We start from the raw sequence: 27,515 nt of genomic DNA, 5'->3' as shown, positions 1-27,515 counted from the left end.
TTTCCCCAAAGCAAGCTCATGTGAGGGAAATAAATGCTGAATTATCCCTGCTGAGTTGCTTGGCTAGGCTTCTCCTAAAATTATTCTGTATTATTGGTAGATTAAAAATGCTGCTGCCACCACCACTCATTTTCTCTACAGAGCTTGAACCTCCCTGGGCTTTGGGGTGGAATCCCAGGGAAAACTCCTATTTTGCTATTGGAAAAATACCAGAAACCTTCCACATGTAAGCTTATATGGGATGAGAAAACTGATAGCTGCTGAATGTCTGAGGACGTGCTTGCAGCAGAGAAAATCCCCCTTCAGCACCCACTTTTTCCTGAGTTAAAAACGAACTCTGAGAGGCTTGTAAAAGAAGTCTTCAAAAGAGTTTTATTCAATTACTGCAGACTGCTTCTGTCTGAGGCTTTCTAGCTTTCTTGGATACAGCTAAGAATCTTAGTAGGATTACGAAAATATGTTGTTTCAATACACGTTTACATGTTTATAGAGTCTTTTGCAATGCCCTAGGTAGAATGGGCGTAGGCTAGTGTTTCTTATTTTAATTACATTGCAGGTAATCAATGCTAGAACAGTATTGGGGATATACAAAGCAAACCTCAAAGAAACAGAAATTCTAATGTGAAGTCTGACTAAACTTCCCAAAGCCAAAACCCAGGCTTCCTTTTTCCTTGAACTCAGCAAACGCTGTTTGAGATTCAAGCCCCTGTAGTTGAACCTTCCAAGAGCTGCAGTCATCCTCCTGCAGCCATCCTCCATGGCCACATGTGTCGTCCTCTCTTCTAACACAGACCTTCCCTTCTTGTTCCCAAAATACCCCGCAACCACTCTCTAGATCTCACCCACCTAGTGTACTGATTGGCAGCCCTGGAGTTCAGCAGCGTATCAGTCAAGACAAGAGTTCACTGCCTGTTAACTCTTTAGGAGGAAGGGTGGCTGATCACTACACCCCCCTCCTTAAATTGAAACGGGAGTTGATAGCTCCTGTCTCAAAAGTGGTGGGAACACAAAGCTTAATTTCCTAACTTAACTACCTATACATACAAAAAGTAATAAACAATAACATATCAAAATAACATCTCCAAACCCTTTTTATTGTGTGAATTATTATTATTATTGTTGTTGTTTTATTTGATTCCTATACCGCCCTTCCAATAATGGCTCAGGGCAGTTTACATAGAGCAATAATAAATAAATAAGATGGAACCCAGTCTCCAAAGGGCTCACAATCTAAAAAGCAACATAATTAAAACATTAAAAGAGAGAATTGCAACAAAGTACAGACGTTTTGACGTATACACATCAGCTTCAGTGTTCTATATCCCACTGTTTAAAATCCACACTTACATCCAAGACTTTCCCCCAATCTAATTAAACACCTGGGTAATAGATAACAAATGGGGGAGGAGAGAGAAGGAGAAGTTTGATGACACACAGCTATGCCTAGTTATCACTAACACTGAGAGAGAGAACCTGGAAATGTCAAAATAATAATCTCTTGTCCTGTTGCCTCCACCCACCCCAAGGGTCCTTAAGTTCCAGTGGAGACTTCAAAGTGTCCCTGTGACAAGGCACCTGCCACGATCATCTTCTTCTTGTAATGAGCCCCCGGTACTGACCGCTTCTGGTTAAGGACCATGCCTCTATGAGGGGCCTGGTTTGGACCCAGTAGCATCATATCTGCCTCTCTGCCCCTCTCAGAAGCATCAGTGGGCAGAGTGACAGTTCTTTTAATGTCTGGGGCTTGGAGGATGAGGTTTTTACTGAGGGCTGCTTTTGACACCTCTAAAGCAGTTTGACACTCCCTCCCCCCACATCAGGTTTAGAACCGACATCCATTCTCCTGGATCAAATACATGCTCCCTGCTCTGTTTGGGCCTCCCACAGATTTTGCTGCAGAAGCGACAGGGTCTCTTTCAGTGTGTTTTGGGGCTTGTCCCCAAAGTTAAATACACTTTCTCCCTGGGAGATTTCCTTCCTCTCCCACTGACATCGCATCTGTCCCAAAGTCCCTCTGACATTTCTCCAATGGACTAGCTCAAAGGAAGGATATCCTAGGCTTGGGTGCTGCACAGCTCTGTAGGCATCCAACAGCTGTGGCAGCCCCAGGTCCCAGTCCTTGGAATGTTCCTTAATGAACTTCTAGATCATGGCCCCCGAAGTCTCTTGGGCCTCTCCCACTGATGCACCTGTCAGGTGCTGGCTAGACACTGGGCAAGATGCTCCATGCCATTGGTATTCCGGTGCTAGGACTTCCCCTGGCCAACAACCAATCCTGGCAAAAGTGTCCAAGAGGGCCTGACTTAGTCTTTGCATCTTTCCGGCTCAGGGCAATCACCTCTGGCCACCTAGTGGCACAGTCCACTAGAGTCAGTATGTATTGTTTTCCCCTAGGAGTCTTGGGTTGGATAGGTCCCAGGATATCTATTGCCGCTCTACAAAATGGGGTACATAGGCCAGACCAGGATTGTAGAGGTGACTGCCCTTTGTCCCGGCCCTTCACCACCTTCTGGCAAACCTCACATGACTTAATATATTCAGTCACATCCTGGCCAAATCCAGACCAGTAAAGGTTTTTCCTTACTCTGTTCTTGGTTTTCCCCACCCCCATGTGTCCCTTTGGGTGGGCATGTGGTGTCTCTTAGGCACTATGAGTTGTCTCTGGGATTTTCACCCCTCCCTGTGAGTTTTAGGGATATACTCACGGTACAGCAACCCATTCTGGATGACGATCTGGGAGCTCAGCATTTCGCTGAGAGGTAGTGAGTTGGGGCTCACCACTTCCCGCAGTTGCGCCAAACTTGGGTCTGCTTCCTGCTCTTTCCAGAACTCCTCAGCCTTGCTACTGATAGCTGCTGCTGACATCTCTGCCAGCTCCACCTTCTCTGCAGTGCCTCCCTCCAGGTCACTTGCCTGATGTAGGTGCTCTGGGATGGGGACATTAGCCTCTGTTCCTGGGTGTAGCTGGACTTCTCTGCTGGACCTCTAAGCGCTCGGGCAGGAGTCTGGTCTCTCCCTACCAACTGTGCCATCTGCAGATGCGCCTCCCTTCTGACAAGGTGTTGCTGGCTGGGACCTTGGATCGGTCTCTCTTGCTCCTCTCCTGGATGGAGTCTCTCCCAAACGTGGTCGGCGAAATCTTATCTGATCAGCTTGGCACAAGGATGCTCTCCCATCACTGCAAACTCCCATACTCCTTTCCAGCCGGCTCACCAGACAGGGAGCTTCACCAGGCGCATTTCTGCCTGGCCTTTGGCAAAGATAGCCTGCATCCGTGAGGCCTGGGCAAGCTGCTGGGCCTTGACAAGCGAGGGGTGTGTAGCTGAGAACGTGACACCAGTGTTCCTCCATGCCGTGACTTGTCCATTTTACCCAAATACTCTCTTGCCTCTTGGGTAGAATAGCCTCCACATCAAAACAAAGACATGCCCCCTTATGGGCAGCCACCACCTCTGGGCTCCTATCATGAACTATGTTCATTAGGGCTTTAGCCTTGGGGCAGTCCATCTTGAAGTGTCCCACTTCTCCACACTTAAAACATCTGGGGCTGACCTGCTCAGTCCGTCAGCTCCCTTGTGGTGTAGCATGTGAGGTGTGACTTGTGTCCCCATGTGTCATCCTCTCTTCTAACAAAGACCTCCCCTTGTTCCCAGAATACCCCGCAACCATTCTCTAGGTCCCACGCACCTGGTGTACTGATTGGCTGCCCTGGAGTTTACCAGGGTGTCAATCAAGACAAGGGTTAACTCCCTGTTAACTCTTTAGGGGGAGGGGTGGCTGATCACTACAGGTATCTCTTCTGATATGCTTTTGAAGATGGTGTGGCTCGAACTAAAAGCCTAACACAGCTAATTCTGACTTTTAAATATCCCAATAATGTTGTTTCAGAGATCTATATAAAGGTCTCACAGTGCTGGTCACCTTATTTTCAGTCCCTTTCCTAATAAGCTGTAGCATGGAATTTGCCTGTTTTGCTTTTGCTACTACACATGCAATTGATTTCAGTGAGCTCTCGGTCAGAAGGGAAGAGAGTTATGTGGGTCAGGGCCCTGGATGTTTGCTTCTGCTCCACCCACTCCAGGTGACTGCTGCATAAGAACAGTCTGCGCCTGAGGTGAGAGCACAAGGATTCTCGTCCTTTCGGATCTCAGCTTTGAGGTAAGCAGACTGGGGCCTCGGAAACAGAAAGAACAAATGGAACATCACTTGCTTTCAGCAAAGAGTTCAACACAGCATCAAGAGTCATTGACTCAGGGACATTGTTTATCATCTGCCTTGGTGGTGGTGGCCAGCTGGAGAGGCATGGAGGAGTTGGAGGGTCACAGCAGCACCTCCTCTGTATTGCCTATTTGGAGCTGTGCCACCAAGTTGCTGGTGGAGATTTGTCTTAAAGTTGCAGATAACTGAAGTCTGTTCCTTTTTCTAGTTCTTCTCCCAATCCTGCAGCCCCAGGGAGCTCTAGGGATACTCTCTCAAGGATTAGGGTGCTGCTGCTGAATGCTAGGTCAGTAAATGGTAAAATATCCCTCATCCATGATTTGATTGTGGATGAGCATGCTTATCTGGTGTATGTAATAGAGACCTAGTTGAATGAGCTTAGTGGGGGTTGGTCTCTCAACTCTGTCCTTCAGGTTTTCTGATTCTGAAGCAGCCCTGCCTTGAGGGCCAGGGAGGAGGCATCACAGTCATCATTCATGTGACCTCTCCCCTCTCCAGGTGCCCAGTTAGGCAATCTCAGAATTTGAGTGTTTGTCCTTGAGGGTGGACCTCTGAGATAGGCTGAAGATTATGTTGGTGTATTAACCACCCCACTGCACTTCAGTCTCCCTATCTGAGCTGGCAGGGGTAGTCTTGGAGGTCGCTTTGGGTTCCCGAAACTTATTTTCTTGTTTCCAAGCTGAAGCCCCCCCGCCCTGCCTTGTAGGAGTGGCTCAGGGTTTCATGGCAACCATTGGCCTATCTCAATTGGTATTGGGCCCTACCCACATGGCAGGACATACTCTGGATCTGGTTTTTGCTGACCAGGGAATAAATTATCTGGAGGTGGGGGAGTTTGAGAACTCCTGTCATGGACAGATCATCATCTTGTGGGTTTTAGTTTGACCACTCCATCTACTCTCTGCATGGGTAGTGGACCAATTAGAATGGTTCACCCCCCCAAGGCTTATTGATATGCTTGGTTTCCAGAGCGCTCTCGAGGAGTTTCCAGTGTCCAGAGCTGGTGGATCTGTCGAGGCCCTGGTGAATCTCTTGAACATGATGCAGCCTGGGCTATTAACAGTCATTCCAAAATGCCCTCGCTGGCTTGGTGGAGCTGGTTCCTCTCCTTGGAGCTTAGGGCAATTAAACAACTCAGATGACAGCCGGAATGAGGCTGGAAGAAGAGTTGTGATTAATCCAACCAAACACAGGCTAGAACCCATTTTATTTGTTTAATATTTGTTTATCATATTTGTACACTGCCCCAAACTTCTTTCTCTGGGCAGTTTACAATAATATAAATGAAAACCTTAACATGACTTAGGGGGGCCATTCACACGATTAGCAAAAATTGGGCTAGGGAGAGTCTAGCCCGATTTTTGCTATACCTGAGAACCACCAGGCTCGGCTATGAGCCCGGTGGTTCCAGAGAGGGTAACCCGCTCAGGAACCCCTGGTAAAAAACCAGGTTTGCGGAGCAAGCGCTCCGCAAACCTGGTTTTTAGAATCATGAGTAGCCGTGGTGCGGCTTCGCGCCATGCCTATTCATGAGTAGATCCCCGGCCGGGAGGCTTAAAAGCAGTCTCCTGGCTCAGAGGTCTCCCCAGTATGCCCTGCGTGCTTGCAGGGACCGCGCAGCCCCTGAGCTCCCCAGCCCCCGCCGGCTCCATCACGGAGCCGGCAATCGTGTGGGCAGCCGATCTGGCCGCCCAGGGGTCCCTCTCTGCTCATGAGCGGAGAGAGCGGGCTTAGCCCGCTCTCCCCGCTCACCCTGCAGAACCGGTTCTCACGGATCGTGAGACCCAGCTCAGGGACTACATAGCAATGGTGGCAGAGAAAACAATTTTTTCTTCCGCCTCCATTGCATCTGCTCAGTGCAGACCAGCAGAGCTGTTCTGTGAAGCAAAGGTATCGCTCCACACATCATCGCCCGCCCCCAGGTAATGGGAGAGGAACCATCTACAGCCCATTGTTATCAGTTTGCAGATAAAGTTGCTCACATCCATGCTGATTTGGATTCCAGAGTTTTGGCAGCTCTGGCAGATGTGCCTCAGGTACCATCTGGTCCTATTGTGTTGGATTATTTCCAGTTAATGCAGCCTGAGGATGTGGACAAGATCCTGGGCAGTGTGTGGGCAACATTGTGTGTTCTTGACCTTTGCCCTTCATGGCTAATAAAATCTACCAGGGAAGGTGCAGGCAGCTGGTTGGAAGGTATAATCAATGCTTCATTAAGGGAGGGTAAGTTACCATCATGCCTCGTGGAGGCGATAGTAACACCATTATTTTAAAAAAGCTCTCCTTTGATCCCTTCAATCTGGACAACTATAGACCTGTCTCTAACCTTCCCTTTTTGGGCAAAGTGATACCTGTGGTGGTGTCCCAGTTGCGGAGGATCTTGGATGAAACAGATTATCTGGACAATGTTTAAACTGGCTTCTGCCCTGGGTTTGGGACTGAAACTGCCTTGGTCACTCTAGTGCATGATATATGCCAGGAGCTTGACAAGGGAAGTGTGTCCATGTTGGTTCTGCTGGACCTCTCAGTGGTGTTTGATACTATTGATGGTGTTCTTCTAGGCTGCCTCTAGGGTATAGGGACTGGAGGTACTGCTTTGGAATGGCTTCGGTTCTTAATTGGTAGGGAAGGTCCAGAAGGTGGTGCTGGGGGACTACTGGTTGGCTCCTTGGCCATTGGCCTGTGGGGTCCCGCAGGATTTGGTTTTGTTCCCCATGTTGCTTAACATCTACATGAAACCGCTGGGAGAGATAACCCAGGGACTTGGACTGAATTGTTAGCAATATGCAAATGACACTCAGCTCTAGCTCTCTTTGTCACCTGATCCTAGGGAGGCAGTGATGGGCTGGATTTGGGCTAATAAACAGAGATTGAATCCTTGCAAGACAGAGGTGTTATTGGTTAGTCAGAGAGCCAGTTGGAATGAGGAGATTTGACCAGTTCTGGATGGGGTTGCACACCCCATGAAATAACAAGCGTGCAGCTTGGGGGTATTGCTAGACCCAGCTCTGTTTTTGGATGCTCAGGTGGAGGAGGTGGCCAGGGGAGACTTTGCACAGCTTTGGCTAGTGTACCAGCTGCATCCCTTTCTCGAGAAGACAGATCTGGCCAGTTACCCATGCCTTAGTCACATCACGGTGAGATTACTGTAACATGCTCTACATGGGGCTGCCCTTGAAGAATATTCAGAAACTGCAGCTAGTCTAAAATGCTGCAGCTAGAATTTTATCTGGAGCTGCCCACTGGGAGCATATTACACCTATTTTGAAAGAATGGGTGCCAGTTTGTTTCCGCGTCCAATTCAAGGTGCTTGTTTTGACCTTTAAAGCCCTTAACAGTTTGGGTCCTAGATATCTCTCAGAGACTACCTGCTTCCAAGGGTTTCTGCCCGCTTGACAAGGTCATCAGAGGGAGCTCTGTTCTGTGTGCTGACAGTGAGGAAGGCTCAGCTGTCATGCATGCGGACAGGGCCTTCTCGGTTATTGCCCCAGGGCTTTGGAATGCTCTCCCAGTGGGCATCTGCTTCTGCTCCTCAGTCTCCATCAAAGTTTATAGAAAGCAAGTGAAATATTGGCTTTTTACCCAGGCCTTTATGAGTGTTGTTTTTGTTGCTGCTGCTCTATGGTCTTATTGTGGGCATTTTTAAAACTTTCAATTAGATTTGTATTTTTATATTCCAATTTACTATTTGTATTGTGAACTTCATCTCTCAAGCACAGTAAAACAAAAAACCCATTCCTCATCCCATATCTGTTTTATATCTGTTTTATTGTTGCCCTTCATTAAATAATAATAATAATAATAATAATAATAATAATAATAATAATAATAATAATAATAATTCGATTTCTATACCGCCCTTCCAAAAATGTGTTTTTTCTCCTCCCACTTCCTTCCCTGGTTTGAATCTCCCTCCATCACAAATGTGTAACAGAAATCCTCCCCACAGCCCAACAATATACCTTCTTGTGAGGAAATTAGTCAATAAAGGTTTTTAATGTCTTTAAAAGAATAAGGGTGGGGGGAATGCTCTAACAAAATAGATCTGTTGTTGGTTCTGCCTTTTGGTTTAGCATGTGCTGTTGGGTTTATATTAAGAATATTTATACTGCATGCTGCTTCTTTAGCAACAAAGTTCTCATAATGCAAAATATATTAATGTTTTCTTAAATAGCAAAATATATGAGGAAATGGTTATTTCACAATATGTTTCTCCTTATAATAAATATTTTATTTAGCTCTGTGTGTAACAGTAGTTCATATATTGTCTTTTTAATAAGCTTGAAATGGACTAAAATACCCCAACTTATTGAAAGTGGATTCATAAATCGCTAACATGAACACTAAGCATTTCTCCCTTCCTCATTAAATGTCTTATTTATGTACACTTGCTCCATCACAGGAAACTCTATTTTAAAAGCCCATTAAATGCTGACTTGTTTTTAAATGCTAAAAAATATGAAATTCTGCTGCACTGTTTGAAATAGAATTGGTGGCTTTTCCTTCTGTAATGGATAGACATATACTAAATGTAGTTCATAGAAGAGATGTAGAAAAATATCTCTTCTCACCACCACCACCACCACCACCCTCCTGGCTACCTGGCGGGCCGGTTTCTCCCCCCCCACACACACTTTGATTGGCTGGCCGGATAGTCTGCTTCTTCTCCCCCCACTTTTTTACACACACACACACACACACACACACACACACACACACACACACACACACACACACGGCGCTTTCTTGTTGGCAGGCCTGGCCCGCCACCACTGCTATCCTATCTGGCAGCTGCTTGCGAACTCTCGCGAGAGCTGCCACACATGGGATTCGTGACAGGTATGTTTAAGAGAATTATATATAAAGAAGATATTTTATTATGACACACATCCTGTTCTTCCTCCAAACCTTTATCCTCACAATCCTATGAGGCAGGTTTGGGGGAGTGTGAGTGCGTGTAGGTTGCCTTTTGAGTAAGAAGAAAAACTGTGAAAACACACATAGCAAAATAGTCTGTTCATAAGTAATGGTGAAGTCCTAAAAAGGAATATCCTAATTCTGCTGCTAAGTGTAATCAATGCCTGTCTGGCAATCTGCAAGAGAGAGACACTAAACATCTGCTCCTGGAAAGTAGGATTAGTCCCCTCAAGACCTTCCCTTGCATTTTTAAAAATCCAGTTTAAGGTTCTGTTTGAATCAGGCACATCTTCAAACAATTTGGAAATATACTGGTTATTTCTCATTTTATTCTTTTGCCTGCATCTTGACGGGTGCCCACCTTCATGGGAAATGGCAATTATTCAAAATTGAGAGACACAACAAAAATTGAGGAAGTTGAAGGAAAGACTGAGGAGACTTAAGCTTTTTAAGAACTGAGAATGAGTTAGTATGTTTGTGGTGATTGGCTAGTAAACACTGTCAATCAAGAGGAATGTAAACTTAAGAACCTTCTCTGGAGAGACTTCCAAAAGGAGGGGCTTTGGAATGGAGTGAACAGGTGGCTATAAAATTCAGTTGGCATTAATTGACAGATGCAGATAGGGACGGTTAGGGCTAGAGAGAGGATCTCTGGTTATATTCTCTAGGGCAGGACTGAGGGTGGAATTGGGAAGTTGGTGAGTAGGTTGCTCTGTAAAGCAAGCTTGACTATCAAATGTAAGTGCTAGGAGGATATACAGCCAGGGAGTTTGTATTCCTGTAAAAGTGCTGAAAGTCGAAAGAAGCTCGTTATTTCTAAACAGTCACCTCAGTAACTTGAAAGTAAAGCCTTTGTTGATGTACTGACACAGTCTTATATAAGGACCTGAGTTTGAATAAAAGTTCAAAATATAAGAGGTGGTATACAGACTTGCCAGTTGTAAGGTGGTTACTTTGTCTCAAAAACCATTACACGTTGGACTAGACATTGTAGTGAATAAGAAACCACTGAAGCTATTGTACAAGAATACAGTTATTTTCGTTGGCTTAGAATGTTAAAACTGTTGCAACCGTGTCTGCTTACTCCTCCCCACATTACCACTCAGATGCAATACCAAAGTTAGTGTTAGAAACCCAAATTCGGATTTAATTTGATGATGGCAGTGTAATAAATAAATGGTTTAAAACCAAAGGTTCACATTGTTTGCTGAAACATCTATATATTTCAGACACTAATCTCCCAGTCCCAATCTTAGGTCCTGATAGCGTTATAATTGATAAGTAACTATCTCCCACTCAGTTTTAAAAATGATTCACAAGTTTATTTTACAATTGACAGTCTCTGCAGTATAACTCTAGCTTGAAATAGAGGGAGAATTAAGGGAGTTGATATGCACCAGAAAGGGGCAGCCAATAAGGACACTTAGAAAAATATTACCCTTACAATTAGGGTGTGTGTGTGTATTTCTGCCAGTGTATATAATTTTACTCTGACCTTAAAATCATTGTGTTGTTCATTTGTAGAGTGATATATTCACTTTTCTGGATGGTCCCTGTTCAGGCATTAAGTAGAATGATGCAGTGCATGCTTACAGGGCGTGTACTGCCTTGGGCATGTACCACAGCATTTGCCTGCAGAGTCTAATGCCATATGTATGATCAGGAGGCTGGGGCATCCCAAGCCCACAATCACACTTATGGAGTTAGCCTCTTCAGCTGAATGCTGTGGTAAGTATGAATAGCAGTGTCAGAGTGAGTGATGGGCCTTTCAGTTTGCTTGCAGCCCTGTAGGTGTGTGTAATGGTGTTCTACTGAATGCCTAAACAGGGCTTTGGTGTCAACCACAAGATGGCCATCTCACTACTACTCCCTTTCTCTATAATATCTTGAACTGAATTTGGTCCTACTATAGATCCTTGAGGGAGCCCACTTTTCTTTCCTCCACTGTGAGAACTGTACACTTCTCTCTCCTACTCATTTCTTCATGTTTAAGCAGTTACCTCCACATGCAAAAGATTATGTACCCACTTATAAGTGGGTGCATAATCTTTTGCATCACTGCAAAATTTCATTCAAGAGCTTCAGATGGACTTTTGTTGTTGTTGTTGTTTTTAAAAGTTGGAAGGCTAAGTATGCAATATTTCCTTCCCTTCCCAACATGGTTGACACTCAACAAATTCCACAAGAGCGGTGAAGTAGGACTTAATTTTGCAGAAGCCATGTTGATCCTTAGCAAGGCTTATATTTAGGTAAGCTTAATGCTAACTTTAGAAATGCTTTCTACAAATGTACTTCATACAGGTGAAAAGTTCTGTTAATGTTGCTTACTTTCCAGTCCTCTGCTAGTCCCATGATGTAGAACTGGGTTTGCACTAAAAGGAGTAACGGACTTAAGTTGCCAAATGATAAGAATGCAGGTTTAATACCAGCTATTCTGTACAAAACTAAAGCTTTCTTTTAATAAACAATTAAGTGGCAATATTTACATAAAGACAAACCTGCTGGATCAGGTCCAAGGCTTATCTAGTACAGCATCCTGTTCCACAGAGTGGCCCATGAGTTGCCTCTGCGAAGCCCACAGCCAAGAGGTGAGGGCATGCCCTCTCTCCTGCTATTGCTGCCCTGCAACTGGTATAGAGAGGCATCATGTCTCTGAGGCTGGAGGTGGCCCACAGCCACCAGACTAGTAGCCATTGATAGAACTGTCCTCCATGAATTTGTCTAAACATTAAACATTATGCTACTAGCACTAGTGAACTTCTCCAGTAGAACTGATGGAAATCCTGCCATACAGTTTAATTTTAAAAAGTAGAGGGAGCCTCATTCTTTTCAAAGATTTGGCTTTAATTTGCTCCCTGCTAAACTGAATTTACTACTCAAAAGGTACATGTATATGTTTTTCTTATGCAAAGATCTTTCCAAATAAGAAATGTTCATGGAATAAAGTGGCTGTCAGTGTTATCCCCATTCAGGGAGGGGCCAGGGATACAGCACTTAGGAATACAGCAGGGACAGACAGCTGCAAAGAGAGTCTGGCCAGAAGCCACCTGAAAGCATCTGGCAGGAGAAGATGACAAGTAGTACTGCAGAAGTACAGCACAAGGAAAGCATAGGCTGCTGAGCAGTCTCAGAAGAGGCTGACATCACTGGCTGTGGAGGTGTGTCTTCTTGAGACACTGTGGTCACTGCACAGGGCTATTTCGAGCAGGCACTACCAATGCTGAGTGGGGGGTGGGGAGAACAAAGCTGCTACTGCGATAGCTGGCACTCTTGAGAGGAGCACAGTTGAGAAGCATTCCATAGGCAGGACAACTCAGGTATTTCTTGGAACCCCTTTCCTGCCAATCTGAGGCACAGAAGTAGCAGACAGGTAGGGGATGCCCAGGTCCTAGAGAATCCCACAGCTGCCTTTAGTGGTGACTAGGCAGTTTTTCAATTCTGCAGCTTATCCAAATGCCCTCTTATAAATGCTCAGACAACTACTCAGCAGGCTTAGTTATGTCAGAGCTATCCAATACTGATCGGTTGGTTGCTCAATTAGTAATTGAGATGGGCACTTCCTGCATCTTTGATCACTTACCAGAGCAGAATTTCAGAAATGAATAGCAATAGAAAAGCCATGGCAGCCTCTACCACTGCATGCATTGTGAGTGCAAAAGGGTACAGTATACCACAGCTGGCTGTAGGCCTTATGGCAGCAGTTCAGGCAAAGGTGATAGATTCGGTTGAATGTTTGATCATTTTCCCATAACAACCCTTTGTAGCCGAAATGCATAGATAATCAACGAGAGATGAAGGAACATTAACAACAAGTAGCAGCAAGCAGATTAAATATTGAAGCAGAAAAGAAAACCACTAGCAAGATGAAACAAAAGGTAAAAGATGGAAAGGCAACATTTACATAGATGAGGTGGCTTCCAGAGGATAATATCATAGACAGATTGAGACACTGTGCCTAACCTGCCGTAGTTCTTTGTAGACAAAGAAGGTTTTACTTACTGGCAGGACTTGACCGAAGGATAAGTAAGAATCTGACAACTAGATCAGCTGGAGGTCACTCTGTAACAGGGCAAGGTGGGGGCATGTCACTGTATCCATAGCTAGCTGAAGACAGTTGCTGTCATTAACCTCTCAGTAGTTGCTCAAGGAATTGGAGCACTCTTCTTTCTTGGAATGTCTGCCAGGGTTCCCTAAACTGTTGCAGGGTGTTTCCTTTATCCAAGCCTCCAGACAATGATACTGGAAGCAGATGGCTGTCATTTTTATTCCAGTATTCTTCTAGACTTGTGTAATTTTATGCTGCACTATTAGTTTTTGCTCTGTTTAACTGTTGGCCCCATACTGTATAGGTATTTGCTATTTTTAACTTATTGTAAGTTGCCTTGAGACCGGTCTGTGAAAGGTAGCTTTAGAATGTAAATATAAATCACTGAGTTGTATTCAAAGAAAACTATTCATGACAGATACCAGTGGAAATCAATTGAGTCAAGTTGGTCACAACTAAATACAGCCCCATTAATTTCAATGGGACTTGGTCATGATTAACTTTCTTTAGATACAACCCATTATCTGCCCTGAGGAGAGAAAGAGGCTGCAAAGAACAGGTTTCCCTTTCCTCCTGTAGCTATTCATGGGGAAGTCAACTAGGTTTAAAAGCCTCTTTTATAGATAAATAGCAAACCAGTTTTTTCTTCATTGTGGCAAAGGAAATACATGCTCAAGTTCCAGGTGGCTGTGAAGACCAGACTTTAAAGGTACTATTTGAGTGGATTTTTGTATTCAGTTTTCCAGTAGGTTTTACCTGATACACTTGAAGGCCTGAACAACTCTGTTTGAGGTAAGCTAACTGACCAAGCATGAGATCAAGTGGACTAAGGAAGAGAAACATGAGATTAGAGTATTAATTCATTGCTATCTTCTCTTGCTGCAACTGCAGAGTTCCATCCTTTGTGAGCAAATTAAAATTGTTTCATCTTTGGTTTTTAATGCCTGTCTGGTTTCTACCTCAGTTCTATGCTTTAAAAATAAATAAAAAATCCAGGCTTTGAAAGTAACCCATCCCCATAGCAAACTTTACCACTAAGCAAGCTATGGTGTCGTGTAGCAGCTAGGAATGAGCGGTCCTGCTTGAGGTCGAGCTGATTCACCATTGAACTGAAAACTGAGGACTTGCCCTCAATGCAGACTGGGCCTGGTTCGGCTCGACCTCGGGGGCTGGTTTGGGGGTTCTAAACTTTTAAAAAACAATTTTTACTCACTGCTGTGGGTCCAACAGCCTCAGGGGGTGGGTACTGGCACAGCTGCGGTGGTGGGGAGGTCTCTTTAGTCTCCTTCTCCCCTCACTGGCCTCCCCCTGGTCTGGCAAGGACCATTTCAGCCTGTTTTCAGGCCGTTCTGACCCTTTCCCCAGCCAGAACAGCTGTTGCAGGACTGGGGGGGGAGGCTGGCAGGCGGGGGGTAGAGACTAAGGAGATCCCTTAGTTCTGATGCGCCACGCCAGCACCCACCAAGGCCGCCAGACCCACAGTGGTGTTAGAATTATTTTTTAAAAAAATTTAGAACCCTCAAACCGGCTCAAATATGAGCCGGGGTAGTGGTGGTGGTTTGGTTCCACAAAACTGAACATGCCCAGTTTGGTTCAAGTCCAGTTCAGACTCGAACTGGGCAAACTGGTTTTGTGCACGCTCCTAATAGTAGACAAGTATTGAATCTGTTTCTGAAATTCTCTGTTGGAGTCTTCATGCTCTTGACCCTCCTGTACTTCCCTCAACAGATGCCTGTAACATAGATGTCATTTTTCCACTTTCTGTGACAAGAGAATTTCATCCTTATTGCTAAAAAATAAAGAAACCAGTCTCTCTATCAAAGGGGTCAAACATGGACAAGAACCAGTGTTACCTTTAGTTGTTTACAAATGGCATATGTTACTACAAATGTCCTACAAGGAATTAAGTTTGCTTGAAAAACAGCTATTTCTTATCCTTACTCCAAGTGCCAAGCCTGGCTTACTTAAGAAAAAAAATTAACAAGACCACCTCTGGTCAGTAGAAACTCTTGGTTTCTGTGAATAGGAAGGCCTTGCACTAGACTTCCAGGGTGGTCTCCAACACAGCTGCCACAAGATATCTCAGAGAGCAGAACTTCAGTTACTACTCTTGCATCCAAGCAACTCAGAAATTCAGTCCTCAAAACTGGCTTGTCAGTTGAGCAGTAGTTCATATAATCCCTGCAATTCTCCACTGTGGAAAAATAAGATTGTGCTTTGCCAGTCTGAATATTAGATTATATAGACTGCCTATGATGTTAGCAGCAAGAGATGTGATTTTGCTGGTCAAGAGAACAGGGCTACTTTTTATTGCACTGTTTGGATGGATGAGTGGGCCCTATATTGAGCAGATAAATTAGATATCTATAAATTAAAGCAGCCTCTAGCTCTTGCAGCAAATTCCTATTGAAAGTCACTGCCTGGCCCAGTGAACATAAAACAAGAAATGAAAATCTGGTACTGAGCAATTTAATTATGCTGATGTTTCAGAAGAAAGCCATATACAGGCTGCTGCTCTTAAGCCATTGATGTCTAATGTCTATAACACTAATCTGATTTGAGAATTGTGGCTGGAAGAAGCTGCTCTGCCTCCAGTTGTTATGTGTCAGAGCTGGCAGGGCGCCTTGCTCTAGGCAGTGGCCCAAGCCAACTTCATCTTCTGACTGTGGGCTTTTGAGGATTTAGAAAACAAACTTTTCACAATCTGAAGGGGCACAGACTTCCCACTGAGATACAGTTTGTTGTGGCAATCTGGCAACCAAGGCCTCTCACTTGAGTCTCTGTGTTCATTATTCTTTAGCATGTGAATATATGCCATGATGTAACCCGTCATGAAGGCATCAAAACCAGCCCGATGAATGCCCCCCTCTGAACGGCCAGGCAGAGGTGCCACTGGGTTCTCTGTAATATGTAAAGAGACCACTGCAGAGGCACTCTCTATCTGGCCTTTTGACCCCAATTTTTCAGTCCCTGCTGCCCTCTCCTCCTGCCCGTCTTTGGATGGTGATAAAGTGCTGCCCTCATCTGTAGCAGTGGCTTGCTTCTCATCCATCTTGGCATCAGCTGCACTTTCAGACCCTAGTTCTCGTTCCACATCCATAGAACTCTCTTCATTACTAGCCTGAGTGTCTGTAGCTGGGCAATCTGCAGTAGAAGCAACCAAGTGGCCAGAACAGGACTGCTTGGATGGGGGACCATCCTCTGTATTCCAAGCCACCTCTCCATCCTTCTCAGAACTTTCTAACTCAGGTTCTTTGGGGGGCTCCACAAAATTCTTCCGTCGTTTCCATTTCTGCCTCTTTTTCTTTTGCTTCTCCTCTTTGTGGTTCTCATCTTCATTAATGATTAGGTCGATGTCATGAGACTGTGAACACTTCAGCCCATCTGGGCACCAGCCATAGGCCTGGAAGGGAAGTCAGAAACATTAGCATAGATGAACAAGTTGTTCTAGTAAGAATGAATCTGCCTACTTTCCTTTCACTATACCTACAACTGGACTAAACTTGGTTCAAATCAAGGTCCACAAGTTAGATCTCTTGCGCTTCAAATGTCTTCGTGTCCCCCATCTTAGATCAGGGAGGATTACATCATCACAAAGTACACCATTGAGGAGTCCCTGTATCACTCTGCAACAGTACCTAATTTGGTTCAAATTGATTAGACACTCCACAAGGTAGTGCACTTGAGCTTCAAATGTTCAGGTGTCTGCCAACTTGGATTGGGGTGGGTGACATAATCACAAACTACACCACTGGAGCATCCCTATGTGTCCCTATAGCTTTAGCAAATTTGGTTCAAATCGGTTAGGCAGTTCACAAGTTAGCCTACTTGTGCCTCAAAAGTTTACGCATCCGCCATCTTGAATTGGGGTGGATGACAACACAAACTATGCCATTGAAATGCCCCTGTGTGTCACTCATTACAACTGTACCTAATTTAGTTCAAATCGGTTAGATGTTCCACAAGTTAGCCCACTTGCACTTCAAATGTTTAGGTGTCCACCGTCTTGAATCGGGGTAGATTACATCATCACAAGCGATGCCATTGGGGCATCTCTGTGTCCCTACAGCTCTAGCAAATTTGGTTCAAATCGGTTAGGTGATTCACAGGTTAGCCCCATCTTGAATCAGGGTGGATGACATCACAAACTCTGTCGTTGAGGTGTCTCTACAATTGTACCCCATTTGGTTCATATTGGTCCAGGCATTGCAAAGTTGATGGGGGGAGGCACACACAGACACATGAAATGCTGGATGATCTCACAAGCCTACTGGAAAGTAGGCTAAAATCAGTATCGGTAGCACAACATTTTCCTTAGAGTAGATTCCAACATTAAATCCTGAGATCATTCCATGATTGGAACCATACCATCCTCATTCCCTCAAATAGATCATCTGAACCATTTAAGTCTCCCTATTTAGCTCCCAGCTAAAGTATTAAACATCACTCCTCCCTGACTAGAGAGTCTTAGAAAGCAGTGCCATCCTTTAAAGATTCTTGCTTTCTGCCATAATACACCCCTAATCAGGACAGACTTCCAGCCTGCCCAAAATCTAGATAAAGGGATCAAGTAAAACTGCTCTCCCTCATCTGGGACACCTTGTCCTGCCTATAGCCTTGATCAAAGAACACCTGAAGCATGGAAGCAACTAATTTATCTTCCCAAAATGAATGTATTTGGCAAATGTATAGCCTGATTTTCAACCACGGTTCTCAAAGCAGGTTAGAATTACAAATAAATGTTAGTAAAGTTACAGTAGTGTTTATAAAGAAACCAGAGAGCCAGCAGAACACTTCTGCCATAAAGCTTGCTTGAAGATAATGGTCTTTAAGAGGCCCAGTCTCCTGCTATCACACTGCACTTAGTAATTAATTCCAAAGATTGGGGACCATCACCAATTGACCATTCAGCAGTGATCATCAGCCTATTATATAGTGGAACCGCCAAGAGGCTTTTGTCCCCAGAGCTCAGTGATCAGGAAGGAACATGAGGAAGAATGCACCCTCTTAAATAACCTGGACTTAGATGAAGTGTTTTAAAGGCAAGTATTAGTACCTTGAATTTAGCTTGGAAAGAAACCAAGTACTACCTCATACAGGTCATGTTTTCTGTACTTCCTGTGGTTAATTCCCCAGACCTTGAGGATCAATGGAGACACACATTTTGAGTTGTGCCTGTTCAATAGGCCAATTCACTCTCTGGGAAGCTTTTAAGATCCCACACTGTAGAAGGTAGACAAGAGTGATACTTACAGAAAATGTCTGGCAGATAGAGACTTTCTTTGCACTGTCAATTCCTGATTGACTGGCATCAGAAAGAGAACAGAAGCGGTAGTCAATGTAGGAAGCTATGCTGGAAGGATAGTTGCAGAACTCTATGCTGAGGTGCTGCTTGCTGGAATCCTTCAACCTGCAGTTCTCTCGTTTGCTGAAATATAAGAGACTGTGTGATAGAGTGGGGCAGAGCAAGGAAAAGAACTGCCTTGAAGACTCTTTTCCCCGCTGTGTGCCTACAGGGAAAGTCCTACAGGGAGAAGAGCTGGTCTTGTGGTCTCAAGCACAAACTGTCCCCTTTGCTAAGCAGAGTCTACCCTGGTTTGCATTTGAATGGGAAACTACATGTGGGAGCACTGTAAGTTATTCCCCTTAGGGGATGGGGCAGCACTGGGAAGAGCATCTGCATGTTTGCATGTTGAAGGTCCCAGGTTCCCTCCCTGGTATTTCCAAGATAAGGCTGAGACAGACTCCTGCCTGCAACCTTGAAGAAGCCACTGCCAGTCTGTGTAGACAATACTGAGCTGGATGGACCAATGGTCTGACTCAGTAGAAGGCAGTTACCTATGTTTCTGTGACTTCATTTTTTACTGGGCAGAAGAGTGTGAACCTGCTGCTCTCCCAGGCTTTTCATGCAGAGAAGGGTCTGTCTTGCTTCATGCCAAGCTTTGGAAACCCCCAAGATTCTCTCACTACTTCACACCAAGTCTTGAACATGTTTGAAAGCAAGAGATCAGCATGCCCTTTTGTTCCCCGCAATCCCCAGTTCTCTATACATGGCAGAGGACTTAAGAGGCAAGGTCAGTAGAAATAATGAATAGTTACAAAGCCAACCAACACTTTAGGAACACGTGAAGTTAGCAAAGGTTTGATCTAAAATTTAGCACCTTCTGGGGCCGAATAAAAAATTGTTCTCTACTGGGTATAGATAATTATTGCCTCCAAATGAGGCTGTGACTAAAGGAAAATCCCACCAGTCTCCCATTCAGAATTAAGGTGAAATTCCCCACTGGAAAAATCAGTAAGAGCACTAGCCTAACCTGGGACAAAACAGGCATGCACGTCTGGAAAAGCATACACATATAGTTATGCCTCACTTTCTCTCTTCCTAGTAATCTCCATGAGTATAATTGAAGGAAAGAATTAAGAATGGATGTTTCCCCTCTGGAAAAAACAGGAAGCTGTAAGTTTCCTAGCATTCAGAAGGTCAACCACAAATTTTCCAGCCACTAATAAGAGCTGGAGGGACATCAGTCATATTTGTGCAAGAACAGATACATAATTTAATCATGTCCCCAACCTTATTACTTCATATGGAAATCTGACCCTATTCTTGCACAAACAGCAAGAAGCAGCACTGAATCCAGCACCTGGCTTCTCCTTGCTTATAAGCCCATGAATTTTAGCCTGGGGGTTTATAGCTGAATCAAGCTGGAGGGTGGTAGGGGGATACCTACCACTTTTTGTAGGCATACTCCAGGTAAGAAGCCACAAAGCGTGCCTCAAACTCAGAGGCATATTTAGTATCATAGATGCCAGCTGGAAACATCTCAGAAAGATCAGCAGTAAAGGTGCCCAAGTTGTCAGGTAGATGAGCATAGAAGCACTGATATAGGAACACCAAATCAATTAAGCCATTGTGCAGGATAAGGGGCTTCTTGGCTCGGATTAGTTCCAGGAAGAAAGTACGGACTGTCTGCTTATGGTTTTCATTTCCCTGTGAGGAAACAGAGGAGGAAAAGAGTTAGCTAGCCTTGTTCCCAAGCCCTGTACTAGCTTCCCCGTCATGGTAGCAGCTCCTTTTGCCCAGATGCCATCCTATAACCTCTGATATTAAAAAAGGAAAATCAACATGTAGCTGAGTGGAGGGAAGAGGAAACATGTGGCATATCGCACATACTATCTAGACCATTGGAGAGGAATCTTTTACTGTAAAGTTGCCATTGGCAATGAGATCCCCAGCACCTGAACAGGATATCCCCCTTTATACTACCAGCAGTTAGCTCTTTGGTCCCAACTACAAGCTGGAATCATTTTTTTTAAAAATGAAGTACTTCTTCTCTGCTTAGAGAAGCCTAGATCATCATGACCTTGTAAAGGTAAAGTGTACCATCAAGTCAGTGTCGAGTCCCGGCAACCACAGAGCCATGTGGTTTTCTTTGGTAGAAGGGGTTTACCACTGCCATCTCCTGCAATGTAATTGCAATTGCCAGTATGAGATGATGCCTTTCAGCATTGTCTTGTATTGCTGCTGCCCAATATAGATGTTTCCCCTAGTCTGGGAAACATACCAGCGGGGATTCGAACCGGCAACCTCTGGCTTGCTAATAGGTGCGGAGCCTGACCGCCAGCAACTTGTGTATGGCCCCGCTGACCATGCCCCTGACATCAGATGCGGGAGCTAGCCACGCCCCCGTGTCTGACATCAGATGCGGGGGGCGTGCGTGGTCTGGCTCCTGAACGGAGCCTTGAGGCTCCGTTCAGGAGTTGGAGTTCAACTCTCAAAGGGGCCATACGGCCCCTTTGGCAGCTAAACTAAGCCAGCCCAAGTAGCTCCTGAAGGAGCTGCGCGGCACCCGCTCGGGAGCTAAACCAGCACCCCCGCGTCTGACGTCAGATGCTGGGGGTGTGTGGGGGCCACGAGGTGCAGCCCGATTGGGCCCGGCCCGGGTTCTTTGAACCCGTTGGCCCAACGGTAGCTCCGCCCCTGCTTGCTAATCAAGTCATTTCCCCACTGTGCCATTTATCTAGTGCTAATGCCCAGGTGAAAGATCCCTTTCAGCAACTATGTTTAGGAGGAAAATTCTTCCAGGATATTCAAATGAATAGGAAGCCCACTTCTACCTCATACAAGTACTTCATTCTTGTGGTAAGAATGCTCGACCACAGATAGTTAACCATTAGGGTAGGGAGTCCCCATACCTTATCATTGCCCTTATGATAGGGAATGCCTTGTGAATATTGCTTGTTGAAGTCAAAGCCATGTTGCACCAGGAACTGAACTGACTGTGGTTCAATGATATAATCCTCCATACAGAGCAGGGTGAGGTTGTAGATCTGGGAGAGGTATGTGTTCTCCAACTGTAAACACAAGCCAGCCCAATGAAAATGAAAACAGAACAAATGGAGTATGACCAGTTATAACCTAGAAATCACTCTCTCCATTTATTGGCTTAGAACCAATTCTGGTAAGCATACCTATCACTACTGCTTGTATCTTCTCAGGCTTACCTTCTATGTACCAAGTCCCACTGCAAGTAATAGACTACAACTGATTGTTTCCTTGGACTTCAATGGAAATTTGACAGCCCCCAACACAATATACATGGAAATTTCTCTCCCAAATGCCTTTCAAATAATCCAGCAGATTCACCATACAAAGGCAGATTAGCTTTCTAGTATCACCTGCTAAAGCTCTTGGCTCACCAGTAGAAATCCAACTGGATTGAAATCTACAAGATGAGTACTATACCTTATCAGGCAGCTGTTTGAAACAAGCAATCCCTAGAGACAAGATGGAGCGTGTTCTGGCAGCATTACAAACAGCTTTGTATCGTTCTTCAATACATCTGTAGAAAAGAAACATCAGGCAACTTAGTAGGAAGCAAAGTCAATTCAGAGGGAATTTGGGCCATTCCACCATGGCTTCCTTACAGTTTCTTCTTTGCTTTGATTGCCTTGCCACACAATTTGACATGTATTTCATCACAAGGAAAAGTGTGTCCCTTCCACACAAACAGTATTAGATGCATGGGAGGCTGGCACCTATAGCCAAATGAATTCTGATAAGGAAGCTGATAACCTAGGCTCACAACTGGCATAGTCTCTGCCTACAAAAAAACCCCAGGTAATTTAGAGCAGGCTATCACATCTTGATTGAAGATTAAACCCAAGGAACTGCTTCCAACCAGAAACCTGACATGAGCATTCTCAGCCAGTCTTTGCTACTAAGAAAAAGCAGTACAGACTTTGTGAGAGTATAGGCAAATACTCTAGAACATTGTCCTGCAAGGAACTAATTTATTTGAAAACTTCATGCATCAGAAAGAAGAAAGTAACTAGTAGTATATTACTTACTGGTTCAACAAACTTTTTCTTGTTCCAAGCCCACTAAGCTCCTATGGACAAAGAAAAAGAGTTAGATACTCACTTCCTGATGGAATGGGCTACATAGTCAAGTACTATTACACCCTAATAAATAAATAATAAATAAATAATAATAATAAACTTTATTAGCTGCCCCATAACAAATTGTTCTGTTACCCTCTCACCAACACACACAACGAATATGTATATACAGCTTTTCAACAGTTCTCAAAGTGATTTACATAGAAAAATAAAACTAAACAAAATGGCTTGCTGTCCCCGTCCCCAAAGGGCTCACAATCTAAAAAAGAAACATAAGATAGAGACCAGCAACAGCCACTAGAGGGATGCTGTGCTGGGGACGGATAGGGCCAGTTGCTCTCCCCCTGATCAATAAAGAGAATTACCACTTTAAAAAGATGCCTCTTTGCTCAGTTATCAGGATATATAGGCAATCCTCTTCCCCAAAGACTCGGTGGCGGGAGGGGACCTGTCTGCAACTATACTGCCTTAAAGTAAATTCTGCTTCAGTTCTTCACCTACCAGAAAAACATTCTTATCCTGTACAGACATAGCAGGAAACCTTGTGTAGATGAAGCTGGGAATCATGATGCAGATTGACTAACTGCAGTTTGGCAACCTCTGGCTTCAGGGCAGAGGAACACCGCCCTATTCCTAGTTTACCCAAGATGAATCTTAGCAAGCTGTGTTCCACTTACGTTGCCAGATTGTGGGAAAGGTGTCAGGACACGAGTGAAGCTGCAACCACTGGCTTGCAGCTTCACTAGTTATGTTGAGGGGGTGGGCTCTAATGTTAGGGGGGGCTGTGCAGCACCTTTTTGGCAGTGTTCGCCTGCCCTTGGCAGGGCAAAGACATCTTAACCCTTTCCTCACACCACTTGCACCACAGTTTTCTGCAGTTAGGGAGAAATAGCCCCCCTATTTCCTTCCATTGGAAGAAAGGATTGGGCCCCTCTCTTCCCACCTGTATTGGTTAACGATGGACTGCATAAGCATTTCCTCTACCCTTTTCTCATATGTTCACAGAATGAGAAGAACCATCCATCTAGATTAAATCACACAAGAGATTCTTCTTGTGTGATGAACATGGATCCTGCTCTGGAGCCAACCACTCTCTCATGACTGTGCCTGGCCACAGAGACATGCATGCGGGTTGGGGGGCTTTTACTGTGTGGCCCGGTTCACAGTTCCGCCAAAGCCCTGGGAAGGGTCCCTTGGCAACCTCCCTCCCAGTCCTGGTGACTGGAAGGAATCGAGAATATATGTGCCCCTTAAAAGAGGCTTGCCTCCTGGCAACATACCCTGTTTCCCCGAAAGTAAGACCTACCCCGAAAGTAAGACCTAGCAGTAATTTCTGATGTACCGCTAATTGCCCTAGTGCATTTTTGGGGGCTAAAATTAATATAAGACACTGTCTTATTTTCGGGGAAACACGGTATCTCCATGTTTGGTTTAGCTTATCACGGTCACCTGGCTAGCCAGGGACTGTTCTAATCCGTGAGTGTCCTGTCCCAGAGTGCCCCGTGGTGGTTGGTTTGTGCTGCAGCATCGGGCCCTGCCAGTACTGATTAGCCTGGAAAGTAGGATTAATTCCCAGTCTCACCCAACCCAAACCCACTCGAACACCTGAAGCAGCCCAAACTACTTTGAAGTCTGGAAGGACTAGTGCAAGGGGGAAGGTGTGGAATATGAGTTTGAGCCCTTGAGTGAACCTTGAGCCCCTGGTGGCGCAGTGGTAAAACTGCCACCCTGTAACCAGAAGGTTACAAGTTCGATCCTGACCAGGGGCTCAAGGTTGACTCAGCCTTCCATCCTTCCAAGGTCGGTAAAATGAGTACCCAGAATGTTGGGGGCAATATGCTAAATCATTGTAAACCGCTTAGAGAGCTTCGGCTATAGAGCGGTATATAAATGTAAATGCTATTGCTATTGCTATTGTTAACCAGTGCTTCTGAGAGCCCCACAACATCAGGGGCCCCCATAGTTGGAAGGTTTACCTCATGAGAGTGCAGTCAAATGGAGAGTTGACACACATTGGTGTCGCTCTTTTCTCTGGTGGACTGGCCCTCTCATGAGAAGGCTAACCCCCTGGCTGGCAAGCTGGCACAACGAAGAGAGTATGTTGGGTCTTTCTCATTGCTTTGCCTGGGTCTGCTAGCTTAGTGGCACCACTGGTTACAGTGAACCAAACCCAGGATCCTTTGCCTGCCTTAATATACATATCTCCTCCTCGAGAGTCAATAAGATCTGTTCCTAGAATACCAGATGACCAGCCCCAGCCCTTCCGTGGTCCTTCTCCCAGGATTCTCAGGCATGTCCCTTGTTCTGGTGCCCCCCCCCCACACCTTTGTATACATTTATTTTAAAAAAACTACACTCCATTGATAACATCTGAAAGTCCCCGGAATGAGACTAGATAGGGGTGTTCGGTCAATGAAAGGGCTGCTGCACATGTGTCTATTCTCCTCCTTTTATTAAATGCCATGCCATCCCTTTAATGCAGGAACTGCAGGGATGTAGTGTCCCTGTTACCAAGCAATGGCAGAAGAAGCAAGCAGACTGAAGAGGGCAGGGCATCAATTCTGAGAGCTGGTCAGCGAGAAATGCGGCTGCCCTAGAGCTGACAAATAAATGGGCTGCTCTGAGCCAACCTCTCTCTGCTGGCAGAAGGAGCTTGCACACAAAACCCAGGTTATAGCGGTGGCAGAATTTGGACGAGACAATGCTGCTGTCTGACCTCAGGTTCCATCAGCAAAACTCACTACAAACCTAGGGTTCAAATTCAGGTTTTGGCACGAAAACAGAGCTGTGATTGGGTGATGAAGCCATGGCTTCATGGTTTGGGACGATCACAGACTCAAACCTCTGGCATGTTTACTTCTGGTTTGGCGTTATGTCCGAACAGTGCCTCTTCATCAGTCTGAGATGATCAAGAAGAAAAATGTACAGGCGAGATTAAAGTTCCCTCCTTTGTTTTTGAGAAGCAGCTGGAGGTAGTGGCCGACATACAGACTAGCATTAGACTGGTGAAAGAGCGTTTTCTGTCAAGCAAGAGGGGAGGACAGATTTTCCCTAATCCTCCCACTTCCTCCTGCAGCTACTTTGGCTTTGTGAAAATAAGTCCCCAAAGGTCCTATAAGCCTTGGGATCATATTTTCAGATGCTAAAAGAGATTGTAGAAAAGAGGTGTGTGTGTGTGTGTGTGTGTGTGTGTGTCCTCTTAAAATGGCCCCTCCCCCCTGCATGATGCTGTACAGTACACTCTTTTGCCAGTGCAATGTTAGTCAGAATGCCAACCAGTAGTATCTGCTATCTCAAGCAAAGTTGCCCAGTCACCATCCAAGAGATCATTTCATTTCAGAGTACAGTCCTCAAAGTTCTTACTGCACATGGCTTCTGCCTCCACTCACCTCCAGTTTTGATAATCATATAAAAGAGGAACTCTACCCACCGTGTCAATAGCTATGAAGCTAGAAGTTTTGATGGCCAACAGCATGGACGGCCACAGCTCCTTGAAATTATCATTCTGAACATCAATGACCGGCACCTTCAAGGAAGTCATCCTCACACAGCTATTGGGAACAAGAAACAAGTTGTGCAATGCTTTAAAACCCTGAGGTTAAGTTTGCTCCTGGGAAATCAGCAACTAAAGGGAAGACATGAGCCCATGGGTGGGCAACTAGCTATCCAGCAAAAAGAAGAAGAAGAAGAAGAAGCTTACCTCATAGATTACAAACTCCCGGCTTCTCAGGAATAGCAACAGCAACCAGGAGCTTCCTCCCATGACCCATCACAGCCCACAGTGAGAAAGTAATAGTGCAAAGCAAACACAGCAGCACTCACATGACGCAGCTTGTGGACTAGACTAATATGAATATGATGAATATTCATATACTGCTTTTCAACAAAAGTTCCCAAAGTGGTTTACATAGATTTAATGAAATAAATAAATAAAATGGCTCCCTGTCCCCAAGGACTCATAATCTACAAGAGAAACATAAGACAGACACTAGCAACAGCCACTGGAGAGATGCCACTGGGGATGGATAGGGCCAGTTGCTCTCCCCCGCTAAATAAAGAAAATCACCACTTTAAAGATGTGCCTCTTTACTCGTTCCTCTGCCGTTTCCTTGCGAATGAACAACCAGCCCACCAAAGGAAATGCGCAGCCTGCATAAGGAGCTCCCTCAGCCCCCAAGATCCCACTCCAAGCTATAGTTACTGCCAGAAAATAGTATCAGGCCTTCCCTTACCCAGAATGGTGACAGCTGCGTACCCGTCAAAAGAGCGCCATTTCCCTCGCTACGAAGCTCACCAATCTTCAGCGTGTCGCGCTGCCTGGGGTCCTTCCTTACGGGCCGGCGCGCATATTACGCTACATTAGGTAGCAGGACCAACGCCTGTCTTTGTTGATTGATTGGGAGAAAAGATGCTGCTGCGCAGTCATCCTAACAACGACAGCCTCTTATGGGCACTGTCCCAGGGAGAAATGAAATGGCGTCAAAGAGAATCAGAAATTCTCGTACCCGTAAAGCGGAAATGACACTCTAGGTTTTTGCCCCCTTCCTCAGTCTATTGCCTCAACTCCTAAAAAGCGAGGATTGGCTGGACGTCACATGTCATCACCACTTTTCCTCGCGAGCCCTCTGCTGCTGCAGAAGCTTGTTCTGATTGGTTCCACACGAATCAGGGTAGAGATTCTGAACTGGACGCGCGGAAATAAAATAACAGAGACACGGGTAAGAAATCCGTTATTAGTTTATTTTTTGTCTAATAACTGACCTGTTCGGGAATGTAAGTGAATAGAAAACGGCTTCGTTACTGTGCATATGGTAAATAGAGCCCTTAGCTTTACTGCACACGAAATGAAAAGAAATGGTAGGGAGACTTGAGATTATAGAATAGGCTGTACTGTTTCAGACTCGGAGCGTGGGGGTATGCTCCCATGTGGGTT

At 45.1% G+C, this 27,515-nt stretch overlaps 2 protein-coding genes across 9 annotated transcripts in view; one reads left to right on the top strand and one right to left on the bottom strand.

Moving 5' to 3' along the window:
• Positions 1–12,948: 12,948 nt before the first annotated feature.
• On the bottom strand, positions 12,949–27,120 carry TOE1 (target of EGR1, exonuclease). 3 transcript variants are annotated; one of them, XM_053247671.1, is made up of 8 exons: positions 26,838–27,120; positions 26,013–26,133; positions 22,532–22,572; positions 21,927–22,023; positions 21,377–21,535; positions 19,912–20,171; positions 18,434–18,608; positions 12,949–16,583 (listed from the first exon to the last, which is right to left on the bottom strand). In XM_053247671.1, the coding sequence occupies exons 2-8, from the start codon at positions 26,121–26,123 to the stop codon at positions 15,810–15,812; spliced, it is 1,617 nt and encodes a 538-aa protein (XP_053103646.1). In that variant the 5' UTR covers positions 26,124–26,133; positions 26,838–27,120; the 3' UTR covers positions 12,949–15,809. The 3 variants fall into 3 exon arrangements, with proteins under 3 accessions (XP_053103646.1, XP_053103645.1, XP_053103644.1); XM_053247670.1 differs by having other exon boundaries at positions 26,815–27,118; XM_053247669.1 differs by lacking the exon at positions 26,838–27,120 and adding an exon at positions 26,283–26,772.
• Positions 27,036–27,515, top strand: part of MUTYH (mutY DNA glycosylase) — a 29,367-nt gene continuing 28,887 nt past the window's right edge. For 2 of the 6 annotated variants that reach the window (XM_053247674.1, XM_053247675.1), the window contains exon 1: positions 27,037–27,300. The gene's annotated coding sequence lies outside the window, so the exon portion shown is untranslated. The other 4 variants (XM_053247678.1, XM_053247673.1, XM_053247676.1 and 1 more) reach the window with 4 other exon arrangements.

The sequence above is a fragment of the Hemicordylus capensis genome, chromosome 4 (assembly GCF_027244095.1).
Source record: "Hemicordylus capensis ecotype Gifberg chromosome 4, rHemCap1.1.pri, whole genome shotgun sequence".
In the NCBI taxonomy this organism is placed as follows: domain Eukaryota; kingdom Metazoa; phylum Chordata; class Lepidosauria; order Squamata; family Cordylidae; genus Hemicordylus; species Hemicordylus capensis.
The sequence above is the reverse complement of the archived record's forward strand: the minus strand, read 5'-3'. Positions and strand labels throughout refer to the sequence as shown.